This window comes from Neovison vison, chromosome 3 (assembly GCF_020171115.1).
Source record: "Neovison vison isolate M4711 chromosome 3, ASM_NN_V1, whole genome shotgun sequence".
NCBI classification, from domain to species: Eukaryota; Metazoa; Chordata; class Mammalia; order Carnivora; family Mustelidae; genus Neogale; species Neogale vison.
Window position 1 is genome coordinate 21,006,963 of NC_058093.1, and position 16,407 is coordinate 21,023,369.

At 42.4% G+C, this 16,407-nt stretch overlaps 1 protein-coding gene across 3 annotated transcripts; it reads left to right on the top strand.

Moving 5' to 3' along the window:
• Nucleotides 1-607: 607 nt before the first annotated feature.
• Nucleotides 608-15,998, top strand: RPE (ribulose-5-phosphate-3-epimerase). Of its 3 annotated transcripts, XM_044241512.1 has the most exons (7): nucleotides 754-837; nucleotides 1,505-1,535; nucleotides 7,158-7,237; nucleotides 11,973-12,112; nucleotides 12,501-12,635; nucleotides 13,330-13,416; nucleotides 15,525-15,998. In XM_044241512.1, the coding sequence occupies exons 4-7, from the start codon at nucleotides 11,975-11,977 to the stop codon at nucleotides 15,645-15,647; spliced, it is 483 nt and encodes a 160-aa protein (XP_044097447.1). In that variant the 5' UTR covers nucleotides 754-837; nucleotides 1,505-1,535; nucleotides 7,158-7,237; nucleotides 11,973-11,974; the 3' UTR covers nucleotides 15,648-15,998. The 3 variants fall into 3 exon arrangements, with proteins under 3 accessions (XP_044097446.1, XP_044097447.1, XP_044097448.1); XM_044241511.1 differs by lacking the exon at nucleotides 1,505-1,535 and having other exon boundaries at nucleotides 608-837; XM_044241513.1 differs by lacking the exon at nucleotides 7,158-7,237 and having other exon boundaries at nucleotides 760-837.
• The last annotated feature ends 409 nt before the right edge of the window (nucleotides 15,999-16,407 follow it).

The window sequence follows — 16,407 nt, forward strand, 5'->3', positions numbered from 1 at the left end:
AGAGAGGGGAAAGCGGGCTCCCCGCAGAGCAGAGAGTGGATCCCAGAACCCCGGGATCACCACCGGAGCCGAAGGCAGAGACCTCAACCCACTGAGCCACCCAGGCGCCCCCTTTGTTGTGTATTTTTTTTTCCAATTTATTTATTTTCAGAAAAACATTATTCATTATTTTTTCACCACACCCAGTGCTCCATGCAAGCCGTGCCCTCTATAATGTCCACCACCTGGTACCCCAACCTCCCCCCCCCCCCCCGCCACTTCAAACCCCTCAGATTGTTTTTCAGAGTCCATAGTCTCTCATGGTTTAAAGGCAAGCACAAGAGCTGGAGAGGAGAGGAAAGCAGCGCAGATGCAAACTATAGGGAAGCAAAAAGTGAAGTGAGAACAAGAGCCGGGGAAAGGGAACTGCAGAGGATGTAAATCAAAAAATCTACAAACTCCTCAAATTCTGTGAGGACTGGGAAATCTAAAACGCTTATACGGCCAGAAGGAAGGTCAAAAAAAAGAACAGGCCTCCAGGAGAGGCCCCGCCCCCAAATCCCTGGGCGGACAGCCCCGACCCCCGGGGAGGCGGGACTTCCTCCCCGCGGGCAGCTGCTTCCGGTAGAGTCCGGAAGACTCTACCGGGAAGGGGCTAAAACTGCGCAGCCAATCGGGGCAACACTTTCGCCTTACCGGGGGACTCGTGGGTAACTTGCTCTGGGGAATCAGCACCATGGCGTCTGGCTGCAAGATTGGCCCGTCCATCCTTAACAGCGATTTGGCCAATTTGGGGGCCGAGTGTCTCCGGATGCTGGACTCTGGGGCCGATTATTTGCACCTGGATGTAATGGACGGGTAACTCCGCGGGGCTCGGGTCAGGGTTGCCGCGCGGGGCGGGCTCGGCGCACCTTTATTGAGTGCCTGTTGGGTGCACGGCTTCCCTGTACCGCGGAGCGCGTCCCTCGAAACGCGGTACTGAAAAAGGGACTGGGGTGAGAGTCCTGAAGGCCCTTCCTGGAGCGGACCCGAGGCGGAATCTTGGGCTGCGACAGCGTCCCAAACCTCCACCTTTTCCCCTCCCCCCACGTAACGTGTGGTCTCCCCGCCCTTGGGAGCGGGTCGCAGTCGTAAACCTCCAGGACACGTCTCTCATTTTCAGTTAGAGAAACTGAGGCCCAAGGGGATAGGCATGACTTGCCCAAGTTCATATAGCTAGTTAGTGGCAAAGCTGGGGAGACAGGTTTGGGTAACGACCAAGAGCTCGGCGCCTGTAGTGAGGTGGCCCGATTGCCCGAGTTCTGCCGTGGGATGGATCCCCTGGGTCAAGCCACTTAACCTCATTGAGCTTCAGTTTCATTCTGTGAGAAATGGGAGTGATGATAGAACGTACGGCTTAGGCAGCTTTGGAAGATGAAATGAGCTAACACGTAAAGCACACAGTGCCTGGCATACAGTAAATTCTCTGTAATTATTAGTTGTTTCATTGTTTGAATTTTGATTTTCCTGTTTATTTTCTCTTCAGGCACCCTGCGCTTCAGGGAGGTCAGTTTTTTGTAAGTAATTTTTAAGCACTGTAGTTACAGCACCTAATACTGTTCAGAATCAGGATGATGCTAGTTTCTTCAAGTTGGCTGTAAAATGTGGAAATGAACCTAGAGAAAACAGTAGGACTCTCTCAGGATTACACAACATTGTGACAGAGTTGCAAATTGTGTTTTCTTGGGCTCGCCAAGTAGTTTTTTTGAGCCTGGCTGATAACTAGCCTGGATAACAGCCATTACCTTGGCTTGGGGCAGAAAAATAAATTTATTTTAAATAGGTGAAACTCCTCCTGTGTGATCACATGCAAATTTGGAAATTTGTGTTATTTACAAAAGACGATCAGTGACTTCCTTTTGTTTTTAATGTCACTCCTGTTACAAGAGTTTTGTCTTCCTTTGTTCTGTCTGGTTAAATCTGTTGTTTCCCTTTTGCATCTCCTTCATTTATCAGTATCCCAACTGGTAATGGCGAAATCTTGGTCTTAGAACACCAAGAATTCTAGGCTGAGTGTGTGAGATTAGTAAGTATTATCTCTCACAAAAACTTGATTTTTGTTGCACTATCATAGACATAATTCTGCTTTTCTGGAAAGTTCTGAACTTTTACATGTAACTGAATGGAGTGTGTACTTCATGTCCAGGACACAATTTTGTGTCGGAGATACCTACCTCAGGATAGAGCGGGCTACAAAGTGTACGTGTGTAGTCTTTTTAAGAGGCAAAGCGGTTTGGTTTTTAAATAAGTTTTGTACCATGTTTAAATAACTGGAAAAAATCTGTTTCTGTTCACAGGTTAGGAATATTAGGAATATTAATGATAACAGTAGTAGCTAATATTTTTGAACACTTAACTATTTCTGTTCTGATGCTCTTTGTAGTTTAACTCACACAACCTTATGAGGTGGTACTGTTATTGGCATCAGCATGGGACAGTGGGGAATTGGAAATAAGGAGGTCAGGTCACCTGTCTGAGGTCTCCTAGTTAGGAAATGGAGGAGCCAGGATTAGAACAGGCAACAGCTTGTGTTGTCTCAGAAACTATTGTCTTCTGTGGGAACTGAGCTTGTAGAGAACGAGTAACATATTCTTTTTCCTCAAAGAGTAACTATAGACTTATTTTTGTTATTTTTTCACGTCTCTGCTGCTACGCTATAAACTCCCTGAAAGCAGGGTCTCTTTGGCTCACCTCAGTTCTCCTCAGGTAAAGCACCATGACAGGCTTAGTTATAATTGGCTGAATGAATGATTGGTTCTGTCATAATAGAGGCTTTTCTTTTTTTTTTTTTTTTTTTCTTTTCCAATTTATTTATTTTCAGAAAAACAGTATTCATTATTTTTTCATCACACCCAGTGCTCCATGCAAGCCGTGCCCTCTACAATACCCACCACCTGGTACCCCAACCTCCCACCCCCCCGCCACTTCAACCCCCTCAGTTGTTTTTCAGAGTCCATAGTCTCTCATGGTTCACCTCCCCTTCCAACCTACCCAAAAGCACATACCCTCCCCAATGTCCATAACCCAATAGAGGCTTTTCTAAGTGAATCACTTTTGTCCCCTCCCAGTCCTATGGCAAACCTGGAGCTTATTAAGATAAAATTATTTGTTTTTTATTGATGCCTTACCAAGTAACCTCTTGGTTTGACAAAATTAAATCCTCCAAACACCATTTTAAAGCCCTTTCCCTTTTAACATTCACAACTTTTTGAGCTAAGAGGTATTTTTATACCCCTTTGCAGAAGTGGAAACTAATTTAGGGATGGTCCGCCTCTTCCTGGTGTCCTACCAGAAGAGGCAAAGCTGGCTGGTTTCTTAGACCAGGTGTATGAAAGTGGGGGTCTGGATTCCCTTATCCAAAGTGGCCAGCCACAACTTACCTTCCCTCCAGAGATTGCCTTCATGCTTTTCGTTTTCCTGGTCCCTTTAAAAAAAATCTCCAGTATTACAATTGGGATGCACCTGTTTCTCTCGGAAGCCCCCAGTTTCTCTACTAATTAAAACTGAATGTCTTCATCTTGAAAGTCAGGAATGAGTTTTGGGAATACTGAGGCAGTGGGGGTGGGGGCGGTGCACTAGTATGGTTGGATACTTGAAATGAAGGACAGGTGAGTTCTCTAGAAAAGAAAATTAGGATGCATATACACCTGTCATGACCGGCAGTGACCAGAAATGTGCTGGTCCTAAGTGTAGGAACAGAGGAATTACGCAGTTTCTAAATTGGTCACCAGGATTTAAAATTGGGGAGATTTCATATTAGTACTGGGTTGCTGACCTTTGACAGACATCCAGAGATTTGCCTGTAGTGGGTCCCCAGCCTCATGAGGCCACAGTGGGCCGGAGCTGAATGGCCGCCACCGTTAGCTGGGCTCGTGGATGTTCTTCATTTGTCTCCTCTCCCCATCTGCCCTGTTGTGCTCCTCCATGTTTTCTGCCAGCCCCTGTAGGCACATGAAGTTGTGTTTCCTGATTCTAAGGAAATGTTTTCTGGTTACAGTCTTGCTACATTTTAGATCAGCCTTAGTCATCTTTTTCCCATCTTAGCCTTGCTGGGAGATCTGGTAAAGGTTTTATCTGTCTGAAATCGATGGTATGACAGTTACAAACAAAGTTTAAGGTTCATGATGATACGTGATGAAAGAGAAAATAATTGTATTCCTGTGTTGGAAACCAATTATAGCTTAATCTCAGTAAGTCTCTTGGGTGGGGGGCGGGGAAGATACTTTTTTATTGTGTTTTCTTCTTTGCAGACTTTAGAACGTACCTTTAAAGGGAAAAAAGACAATCAAGGAAGCAGGCTTCCTTGATGAGATTTCTTTTCATGATAGTAAAGTAATTTGGTATTTTCCAAGCTAGTCTAAGAACTCCCAGGGGAATCTGTCGAGAATTTAGATTCTCAGGTCCTCTTTGGTGTCGTAGGGTTGGAGGAGGGCCGGTAGATACTTTCGTGAGGGGTGCGCCCAGGGTTACTGTTGTCAGGCAGATTAGGACCCCCTGACTTCCATGCTTGGGTTTGTTGCCTTTTTTGTTTCGGCTTAACCATAAGCCTTTTGTTTCTTCTGAGGGTGTCGGTAGGTTTCTGTCCTTCGAGTGGCCGAGGTGAACCCAGTGTATAGCTGTGGTCATCAGTGCAGTTAGTCCTACCATTTGAGGATCAGTAGTTTTAGGTAATATTTTATTCTTGTTTCCCCATAAATTAAAGGTATATTTGCTTTTTTCCTCCTGTTTTTCTCAAGATGTGTGTGTTTAGATATATGTGAAAGTAACATCTCTTCTGGTTATAAAGGCAGCCTAAAGTTGAGGCAACAAAAGCCCTTCCAAGACCATGCAGCAAATTACAAGAACAGGGAACAAAATCCAAATCTTCTGTCCCAGAGTCGTATAATATCCAATAAGCCTCACTGTCTGCTTCCCTGGTCCTCACCTCCAAGTTCTAAGTAAACACAGTAAGCATCTTACCTGTAGCGCAGGCGGTCACTGCTCTTAAGTGAACACTAGAATGATTTCCTAAGTACTGGACAGCCAGCCTCCAAGGACCACAGTGTTCGCAGGTGTCCCTACTTACCCGGTGTCCACCTTACCCGGTCCCTCTCAGAGGTGTCCTGATTCCTGACCTCTCCTCCTCCCCTGAACTTTTTTTTTTTTTTTGGTTAGTCGTCTGTAGATGGGCAGGTGAGTATAATCGTTAAGAACCTGAACTTTGGAACCAGATGGCCTCTGTTTAATGCCTGCCTCTGGCACTTAGTGGCTGTGTGACCTTGAGCCTCTTCTCCTTGTCTATAAAGTACAGGTATTAGGAGTACCTACCCCCTCGTGTGGTGTTAATGAGTTCACTTTTGGAGCGTGCTTAGAATGGTGGCTGGCCCATGTCAGTCTTAATTTTTTTTATGAGCACTTACTCTGTCCTCTAAGCTTAAGGTCTTGATCATGGGGTATTCTCTGTTCAGCTCTACAGATCTGATCAGTTAACAGTCCTGTCATGTGTATCTGTCTTCTTGCCATTTTCCAACACCCTCGTCCTTTCTTCCAGTGGACTGCCCGGTCCACCATCCTGTTTCATTATTTGCACTTTATTTTTTATTTGCTTCTTGCTTTAATATTATCATTATCATTTTAAGTCATCTCTACACCCACTGTGGTGCTCGAACTCCCAGCTCTGAGAAGGGCCTGCTTCTGGCTTTAAAACCTTCCCTCACATTTACCATAGGATGGAGTCCACAACCACTGAGCCTGGCGGCCGATACGCTTAACGTGACGTAGTTGGCCTCCTGTTCTTCTCATGCTCGCCAAGCTGACCACCACCTCTCCTTCTTTGAATATGACTTGCTTATCTCTGCCTTTGCTTCATTTCTTTTCCCACCTTTACAAATTCTCTTTACTCTGTAAATCTTGTGATCTTCCCCTCTTTTCAAGTGCCATATTACTTTCATATTGCCCAGTTTTTGTTTAGCTTTTCTTGCAATCCTCGTGTAGGGTAATATCTACTACTTTTAACCAACAAAGCCCAGAGTTGAGTGGATTAATATTATAAAGCTTGTTCTCGGTCCTGTCCCGGTTGAGTGGGAATGTCCCTCCATGAAGAAATTCAGAGACGTCGTCTCCTTCCATCTTGTGACTCTGCCATTCCCTCAGGGTTTCTCTACTGATCAGAAGGTAAAGTGAGAGCAAAAGAGGAATACTTCTTAACCTCCTGGGTTCTGGAGTGCCACCATCACTTACATTCACAGTCCTTTGGTGAGCTCCAGTTGCACGGGCCACCTGGATATAGGAAAGGAGTTGGCTCTCACCAATAGCGGGGACCGCAAGGTCATGGCTTCTGTTGAGGCCTTAGCCATCCCTTGCCAATGAGATGGTAAGCTTCTCTAGGTAGGCAGGAATTCCCGTATTTCTGTATAAAACCCAGGCTTGTCCTTGTGTAGAGGGAGTTTTGTTAAACACTGTAGTGAGCTAGTTATAGAAGGACTACCTGAAGTAGGTTATGGTGTGGACTTTGGGTCGGTTGTGAGGAAGACCTCGTTTGAATTGTGCTGCCACAGATTATGAACTGGGTGACTTAAGGAAGTTATTTATCCTGTGCTCTTCAGGTGGAGATAGAACAGCTGTCCTGAAGATGTAATGAAAGAAGGTACAACACCTGCCATGTTGAAAACCCTCCGGAAATGGTGGTTATTAATATACACATCAAGCTTCTTTGCTGATAATCTTTAAGAAATGTTAAATTGTCATTTAATGCCCTGTGATAGAGGTGGATTAGAAGTAGCCACAGGCATCCTGTGACAGATGAGGGTTTGAGACCCATGTTAAAGTCCAGAACTTCCTAACTAGTGTGTGACTTGGGCAAGTCATAACTTTTGGGTTTTGATTGTCTTCCTTCCATTTTTACCTGTTGGATGATGAATTACAGAGTTAAGTCTTGTGCCGTTGTTATGATTTGTTGACCTATCAAGGAAATAACTCCTTTGTAAAGCTGAAATTATCGAGATGTTTTTGGTATTGTTTAATACTGTTGATGTTAAATACTGCATTGAAAAATACTGCAATCACGGATGATCCTCCTAACCCCCATGAGAATACATTTGAGATAAATACAGAAACTGAGTCAAAAACATTTTCAGAGTAAGATTTTGTTTGTCTTATAGGCATTTTGTTCCCAACATCACCTTTGGGCACCCTGTGGTAGAAAGCCTCCGAAAGCAGCTAGGCCAGGATCCTTTCTTTGGTAAGTGGGTGTTGTGCTGTCGGAAGCCGGATGTGTTGCTTGAGTAAAGGAAAAGGAGACAGTTTATTTCTCAGCTTCCAATCTCATCTTGAACCCTTTCTCCTGCTCTTTGTGCCGAGGCTCCATTGGCTGTTTGTAATAAGCCAGACTCTTTCTTGCTTCAGGGCCTTGGCAGTTTTCGCTGATCTCTTTGCCTGGAACACTGCTCACTTGGCCGGCTCTGCCTTATCTTTTGGGCCTGAATTATTGGCATTTCCTCAGAGAGGCCTTTCTGAGCACCCCATCCTGGATTAACCTTTGTCCAGTTACCCTATCACCTTCTGAATTTTCTTTCTAGAACTTCCTTCAGTCAGATTACTTTTATCTAACTGTAAACTCCTTTAGAGCAGGAATTTAATCCACTTCGTTTACTATGGCTTTCCTAAAGGTAATCGTAGACAGAAAATCGGAGTTTAGTGTAATTGTTACATCTGAATTTAGAAGTGAAACCAATTATTTCATGCAAATTGGAGTTTCTGCAAGTGGGGCCAGTGTATGCTCCACTGTGGTGGTGTAGGATAAGGTGAGTTAAGACTTTGAAGAAGACCCAGTAACCTGGAAGTTATTTCTCATGAACATGGATTTAGTCCTCACGTTGTTACTGCTCTTCTAAACGAAGTTAGCCGTGGCTTAAACTTAGATTTTTTTTTTTTTTTTTGGTAGATTATGGACCAATTTTATGAAGGATTCTAGCTGTGCAGCCCTATATGGTCGTAACTAGCCACGTGTGGCTATTTAAATTTAAGTTCCTTCAGATTAAAAGAAATGAAAGATGAAGCTTCTCGGTGGCATTAACCATATCGCAGGCTCCAGATAGCCACATGAGTCTGGTGACCACTGCATTGTACGGTGCCATTTGTGGACCGTGGCTGTCCTGGTGGAAGTGTCTCTCGGGCAGAGCCTTATGGTATCCATGGACTTTGCACGAAAGAAAACATATCTTATCAGTTTATGTAGCAGAAGGGAAACCGTATTCGATTAGCACATGCGCCATTTTGAAATTTTCAGATAATGGAATATAATCCTCTGATGATCTAAACTTTTTAATTACATTTTAAAAAATGAATTTACCAAGAAAATTTTTCCTTAGGAATATCAGAGGGAATACCATAAGTAACCTTGTTTGTGCCCGCTGTGCGATGGCTGCAGAGTCCTGTGCATCTGGCTTTGTATGGATTTAAATGAATTATTTTTTCCCTTTTCTCTTTTATTGGACTCCTGGCATCACTTCTCATTGCTGTCTGTGTCTCCTGTGTGTGTGCCTGTCTTACCAACCCTATTGACACGACCACACGCAGTCTGCTTTTTCTTTCTGCTCTTAGTTTATTTGCCAATAAACTTCTCATCAGTCTGTCTAGAAGTGGGTCTGCAGTAAAGATGAATGGATTCCAAATGCTTTAATGTTTGGGTTTGTGACCTTTGTTTCTTATATTAAGAAGTGTGTTTTTTGTTTAATTCTTGGATCTCGGCCGTTGTCGGGTAACTGATTCATGTGTATATTCTAAGAAATAATTCACAAGTTGCATGTATAACTGCTAAAGTTCTGAACTGTTCAATCTCAGTATTGAGTAGAAATAACCATTAAGCAATCAAGTGATTGGGAAAATCTGTTGGTTTTGTGTTTTTGTTCTTGTTTTTGTTTTGCGGCTATCTAAATCCGTGGTCTTCAGGTATGGTCTGAGCACCCACAGGAATCCCTTGCAGATGGAACAGGAGGTGAACACTGTTTTCATAAGATAGTGTTATTTGCCATTTTTTATACTGATAGTACAAAAGCGGTGGTGAGTTTGTGTGGCCCGAATCAGAGCAATGGTATTGAACGATCCAAGGAGTTTCTGTGTTACTCTTCGTCAGCCTTCATAGTAAATATCCTTGTTCATAGTAAATATCATAGTAATATCCTTGATATTTCATAGTAAATATCCTTGAAGAATCAGTACTGATTATTAACTACAGTAAATCTTGATACTTAGGTGAGTTTCTTTTGCTACTCTGTGTGGCAGAATGGGAAGTACATAGGAAGCATTTCTCCTGCATACGGGGTGATGATGGTTTTCTCGAGGAAAACCACTTGCACCACCCTGAGTTGTGAACTGACTGGCCGCCTTTCTCACCAACACTATTTTCACTTGAATGAACAGCCGGCAGATGATCTGTGGTTATCAGACTCCGGTACCTTACTGCCATTTTCTTTGAAATAACTGAGTTAGCCTGTCACTTCAAGGGAGATACCTCATTTTTGTTTCCACTGATAAAGTTAGAGCTTGCAAGTGAAAATTGGAATTTTGAAAAACTCGTGTCTGCCTCTGTGAGGTCATTAGCTTTCTGCTGTTTACAGCTGTTCTGATAAAATCTGTAGTGATATTAACAAGTGTGATTTTCTGATAGAATATAATGAAATGTCTCTCTTTGGAAGATCTGTGTCAGTCAGTGAACTGGTACTTAAAAGATCCATTCAGAGTGTATTAGGATAGGCCCACGGCTTTCAGTGTAACAAAGTGCAGACAGTTCCCTGGGAGAGTTTACAGATGCCACATTGCAGCTAACCTTTATAAAAGTCCTACTTGTCAAGTTTTGGGGTAGAAATAGAAGAATATCTGCACTAGTCTGAAAAGGCTATTAATGTGCCCCTCCCTTTTCCGTGTACTTTTTTCCCTTCACATAAAACAACATAATGCAACCTGCTGAATGCAGAGCAGATGTGAGAATAGAGAGGTCTTCTGTCAGACCAGATAGTAGGAACTTAACAAAAGTGTAAAATAGTGTCACTCTTATATTAACGTGATAGATTTATTATTGCTTATTATTTTTAAGTGAATTAATAAGTAGACACTTAAAAATTTCTGAGTTTGAATATTTTTTTAAAAATTTCATTTATTTATTTACAGACAGAGATTACAGGCAGAGGGAGAGAGGGGGAGGCAGGCTCCCCGCTGAGCAGAGAGCCCAATGTGGGGCTCTATCCCAGGACCCTGAGATCATGACCTGAGCTGAAGGCAGAGGCTTTAACCCACTGAGCCACCCAGGTGCCCTGAGTTTGAATCTCTAATACATTTTAAATATTTATAAATATAGCCCACATCAGCAGCACTTCAGGAATCGTCAGTAATTCTTAACGGAAGACTGATGACGGAATGTTTGAGAACTGCTGACCTCAGTACATTAACTATAGGCAGTTCCACTGACCCATGGCTCTCTGAACACTGGAGATTGTCCAGTGAGGGCTGTCCATGGGGCCTGCAAACTGGAGAGTGCACAACATAGCAGTCTGGTAACTTAAGAAACGAGTAAACTAGATATTTTAAAGCAGAATGATTTTTTTTTTCCCTTGGTGTTTATTGTTTAGAAACCAAAGAAATAAACACCAAATAGAGTCTGTCTTTAAAAACAATGTTTTACCTATGATAATCTAGGTTTTATTTTTGTTACTTTTGTTAGTTTGGAAATACAAACTTTAACCTTGGCTTCATTTGTCAAGCAGTATTCTCTTTTTCCTGGTAGTTTTCAAAGTATTGCATTTTATGGTCTTAGTCGAGTTCTGGAATACTAGAAATATTTTTTTTTCACTCTAGCTCAGCTGTATCAAGTATGCGTCCTCTAGCAAAAAACAAACAGTCTGACAACTCTTCTTAGCACACCCATCTGGCAGAGGAATATTTACTGTTCTCTTCCTGACAGCAGCATTTCTTGATTCAGCCTCTTTAAAGCCACCTTCTTCTCGTTAATTGCTCCTGTGTTTTAAGTCAGGATCCTACGGAAGGCCACCCTGTTTCCCCAGCCTGTCTCTGTGATGAGCTCTCTGGTTAGGATGCGGTCAGACCTGCAGTTTCCTCCCACACTTTCCTGGCCCCTGCCCCCTCACCGGCCGCCATGGTAGCCCACGGCCACTCCAGCTGGCCGGCCGGTGCTGCAGAGCCAGAAGCCTGCTGCTTCTCCCCAGCCTCAGTGGCTGCTGCCGTCCTTGCTTCCCTGGGTGACTGCCGTGGCCTTCTCCGTGAGATCTTGTCATTTTGCTCAAGATCCCACCATGTCCCCCCGTCTCATTCAGAGTAAAGCCCAGTGGCTTCAGAGCTCTGTCCTGAGTCTACTCACCCTGTGCCCCTTTGACCTTATCTGTTCTCCCCTCCCCCTTGCAGGCCTCCCTGCCGGCCCCGCAGCCGGCCACACTGGCTGTATTAACTCCCATCCCGGTGTGTACTGTGTTTGCTTCTTTTCTTTATGGTGTGTCTCCCTTACTAAGAATGTAAGCCCCATGTCAGCAAAGGCTTCTGTCCATCTGTTTTTGCCCTGTCCCTGGGGCCTCGAGTAGTTAATGGTGCAGTAAGTGCCCCATTAAGATATGGGTAGAATCCTTTAATTTAGCTCTTTTATTTTATGGATGAGGAACTAAGTCTACATAGATAATAGGACTTTTTAAAAGTTTTTTAGAGTGGCATTTCCTGGACCTAGGTTTCCTGAGTTCTAGTTCTTGTCATATACAGCACCATATGCTTTGGGTGGAAAAATGTAGGGGTTTTTTTGTAAGTGAGTTTAACCAAAGCCCTGTCTAGCTATACAGAAGGGTAATTATTTAAGAATTACTTTAATGCCAAATAGTTCATTATCCAAAGCAGCAAAAACGGTGGGCTGGCTTCAGTTATCTGAGCCAGGTAGTTTCCTTTCAGTAATATTTAGGAGTTGTGTCTTTCCTTTCTAGACATGCACATGATGGTGTCCAGGCCGGAACAGTGGGTCAAACCAATGGCCGTGGCGGGAGCCAATCAATACACCTTTCATCTTGAGGCTACTGAGAACCCAGGGGCGTTGATTAAAGACATTCGGGAGAATGGGATGAAGGTGAGAAGTCAGCAGTGACGGTAACGTTCTCTACTGTTCGCTGTCACTGTGGAAGTTTGGGTGGAAGACAGGAAGCGATCGGCGGACGAGACTGGACTGCGGCAGCTGTTCTTCAGCTGAGAAACCAGCGTTTAAGTATAACTTGTTTGGGAGACAGGATTTCTAGATTCCACTCATGTTTCCTGAAAATGACTGCCTTTTAGAAATATTTACATTGGGGTAGCCTTGTTGACTTTAAAAAAAGTACTTATAATCTGAATAATTTATGCATTCCCTGTCTGTGTCTCTTCTCTTCTCTAAGAGTAGATACTTCTACTGGGTCTGATGTACACAGTTATATGTAAAGAATTGCTAATGTGATGTAGCAAATTTGTCTCTGTTATTATAGGTTGGCCTTGCCATCAAACCGGGAACCACAGTTGAGTATTTGGCACCATGGGCTAATCAGATAGATATGGCCTTGGTTATGACAGTGGAACCTGGGTTTGGAGGGCAGAAATTCATGGAAGATATGATGCCAAAGGTAAAAAACTCTTTCATTTGGGGGTGAGGCTTTTGTTGTTTGTGCTCATTCAATAAGCGTACATTGAACCACTTGTGTATTTTAGACCTGTCTCGCTCTGAAGGTGATGCGGGAGGGAGGCTACAGGTCACTGTAATATGGTGTGACAGGTGCCCTAAAAGATGGAGGTTTGGAAATGAGGAAAAAATTTAACATCTTCATCTTGACATTTTCTTTCAAAGCTGTTATCTTTGTAGCCTTCAGACCTCCTGGGAGATCTCTTTTCATTGCGTATTGAGGATTTTGTGTTTGTCTTATTGGCATGAGGTATATTCACTGCAAAGGCATGACAGACTGAATGCTGTTTCCCAAACAGAACAAGCCTTGCTCTTATGAAACTGAATTTGTTTCAGTATATGAAAAGGAAAGTATCCCCAATTGTCGTTTGTATTCATACAAAGTTATCTCTGTGATGGGGTACCTGGCTAAGCATGCAGCTCTTGATCTCCGGGTTCTGAGTTCGAGCCCCCCGTTGGGTATAGAGATCACTTAAAATAACTAAATAAGTAAGTAAACAAATAAATAAATACTGTGTGAGATATTTGGAGTTGTGTTGCAGCGGCTGATGATGGCTCTCTGATTTTTTGTTTATTTGGTTTTGTTTCCACCCCATGTATCCACCATAGGAGTCACTTATTTTTTCGTGTATATCTAGGTTCATTGGTTGAGGACCCAGTTCCCATCCTTGGACATAGAAGTCGATGGTGGAGTAGGCCCTGACACTATCCATAAATGTGCAGAGGTGAGACTGCTCCGTAGTTGTGACCCAGACCCGTTTCCTTTCAATGTGTCTAGTAGGATGTTGTCTTGTGCGCCAAAGAGATTTCCCCTTCATTTCCTAAATTGCCTTTCTTTCTGGGAAGAGCACTTTTCTTATTCAAATGTAAAACTATGAAAATGAAGAGCAGTAAGTGATATATTCTCAATTACATGTTCGTTAAGAGGTAAGTCCCAGCTATCTGAGTGATGCTGAAGGAAGTTTTTCGGTTTTTGTTTCTGGGTTTTGTTTTTTTGTTGTTGTTTTTTTAAAGAATATGCTTAATGCCAGCCTTTCCAAAATTATTAAGTTCTAGGCCTTGGAGTAAGACATTTTTCCAAAACATGGAAAGAAAACATACCTGCTTATAAGGTGAAAAGATGGTTATTTTGTGTAACTGAGGTGTATTAGTCACTAGTTTGTCCCTTGCAAGAACTGACTAGAGCTGTTTCTGGTGGAAATCTAGGTTAGGGTTAGGGTTAGCGTTAGGGTTAGGATTCTCTATGTAGAGGTGGGATGAGTTTTCCCAAGTAATTGGCCAAGCCGGTTAGGCCCTCAGTTTCATAAGAGGGTGCCAGCCAAATGATCTCAGGGTTGTGGGATCAAGCCCCATGTTGGGCTCCACGCTCAGTGTGGAGTCGTCTTGAGATTCTCTCTCTCTCCTTCTGCCCCTCCTTCTCGTGCTCTCTCTTTAAAAAATAGATCCTTTAAAAAACGGGGTGGGGGGTGCCAGCCACTTCGGTAATACTGCAGGCCATTAAAGTTTATATGGTCCATTTTTGTTAAGTGACTTGTTCTAATCTGCACTTTGAGTGTTTTGTATAAATGCCATCCTTTTCTGCCTGGTACTTCTCAAAAGCTTGGCTGTGAGATATTTACGAAAGAGGAGTGGACCAAACAATTAGTGAGCATATATCCTTTGACCACTTTTTACTGAACTGTGTTTTTGCTGCTGGGCTTTCCTGCTTACATGTCACGCTGTAACCCTATAAAACTAATGCTTGTTTTCATTTTTATGAGAATTGTCATTGGAGATGCAGTGTGCTGTATCACAGAATGACAGTGTCTCTTGGGAGGAATTTTCCTCCCTTCCAGGGCCTCTCCCAATAGCTTCCTGGTACTTTGTTCTGGAGGCAGATCACAGGACAGATTGGGTTTTCCTCCTCGAGTCAAATCCGGGGAGCTCAGAACTAAATTTGGACTTACCTTATATGCTTTTCTCTGTGATTTCTTGGTTTCCACATTAAGAAGTATCTCAAAAGTCTTTCTTAAACCCTTCAAAGCCTTTGTGGGATGCAGTGAAGCATGCATTAAAACGTGTTTCATTCTTTCTGACATCAAAATGAGAAAATTTAATGTTGCCGTTATTTTATAGTTTCACATTTTAGCAGTAATTGTCTACCAATTCATATACTGTTGACTCTTGAAGAACATGGGTCTGAACTGCATGGGTCCTTTTTTACAGTATTGTATTTTCCTTATAATTTTTAACAATTTTTCTTTTCTTTAGCTTACTTTATTATGAGAATATAGTACATAATACATGTAAATTACAAAGTATTTATGAATCAGCTGTTTAATATTGGTAAGGCCAGTTAATAGGAGGTGATTAGTAGTTAGATTTGGGGGAGTCAAAAGTTACACGTGGATTTCTGACTGCATGGCGGGTCAGTACCCCTGACCCCTGCATTGTTCAAGGGTCAACTACATAAAGATTAAAAGATACTTTGTTTTCTTAATAGCTGGGTCAGCATTGGCATATTTTGGAGTAACCTTAATAGAATTGAGGATTAAAGGTTTTTACAGCTTTTTCTAAATATTAGCAAAGGTGCAACAGTGTTGCTTATTTTAAAGGTGGTCACACACAAGTCTGTGATTTCATAAACCCATTTAAAAAGAACTTGGTGTCTTCACTTGGTAAGTATTTCAACTTTATCTTCATTGAACTAGATTGCTTAAGTCTGTCGTCTCTAGGTAGCTTTCGTATGTTCAGGTGCTGACAGTGCAAGGGTAGATACTCTAGTCCAGAAATCCTGTTTTAAGCCTCTGTGCATCTTCCTTTGAAGCATAACCTGAATGTTTACTTCTTCCAGGCAGGAGCTAACATGATTGTGTCTGGCAGTGCCATTATGAGGAGCGATGACCCCAGATCTGTGATCAACCTGTTAAGAAATGTTTGCTCAGAAGCTGCTCAGAAACGTTCTCTTGATCGATGAAACCACAAGGAGTCCAGTGTTTATGCTCATGAATTCTTTTTTACTGGAAGACAAGAATATTGACTATCAAATCCTATCACAGCTGAAGCAGTGCTGTTTTTCTGAGCAGCTGTTCATTCCAGTGACTAAAATCTATTCTGCAGAACGTTCCAAGAGGTTAGAAATTGGTGTGTATAACTACCTTTTTAGTGATGGAATTTAAAGATTAGTGTGGTAAAATACCGTTTTTACTGGGAGACTTGATTTTTATAAAGTAAAAATATGGCTGTATTAAGGTTATGAACAGAAGTGTGTCTTAAAGCCTAATGAAGGTGTACTAGCTACTATGAAAAAAAAATGTTTTTTTCTGCATTTTAAATCTCCTCATTTCTTGGTTTTCCAAAGCAAAGGAAGTCCTTATTCCTGTTCCATGTTATTTTGATTTGTCTGTGCGCATGATAACATGAGTAGAATGGAACTTGTGAAAATTCTAAGTTTGAATCTGCTTAGGATGGCGCACTGTATTCTTGCTTCTTTAACATCGGTCTTTTACTTTGCACCTTATATTTGATACATAAAAACTGTAAAAACAGTGTATGAAGCCCAGGGATTTCAGGTGGACTGTTCTAAAATTACAAATATAGATTTTATCAAGTTGTTTTTCTTTGTCAGCTCTGCTGGAGGGGCAAGTTAAACAGTGATCCCACCCGTTCCTTTTCTTAACAATAATCTTGTGCTATCTTCGAGCACAAAGGAAAGGAAAGCTTCTATTTGGAAGTAC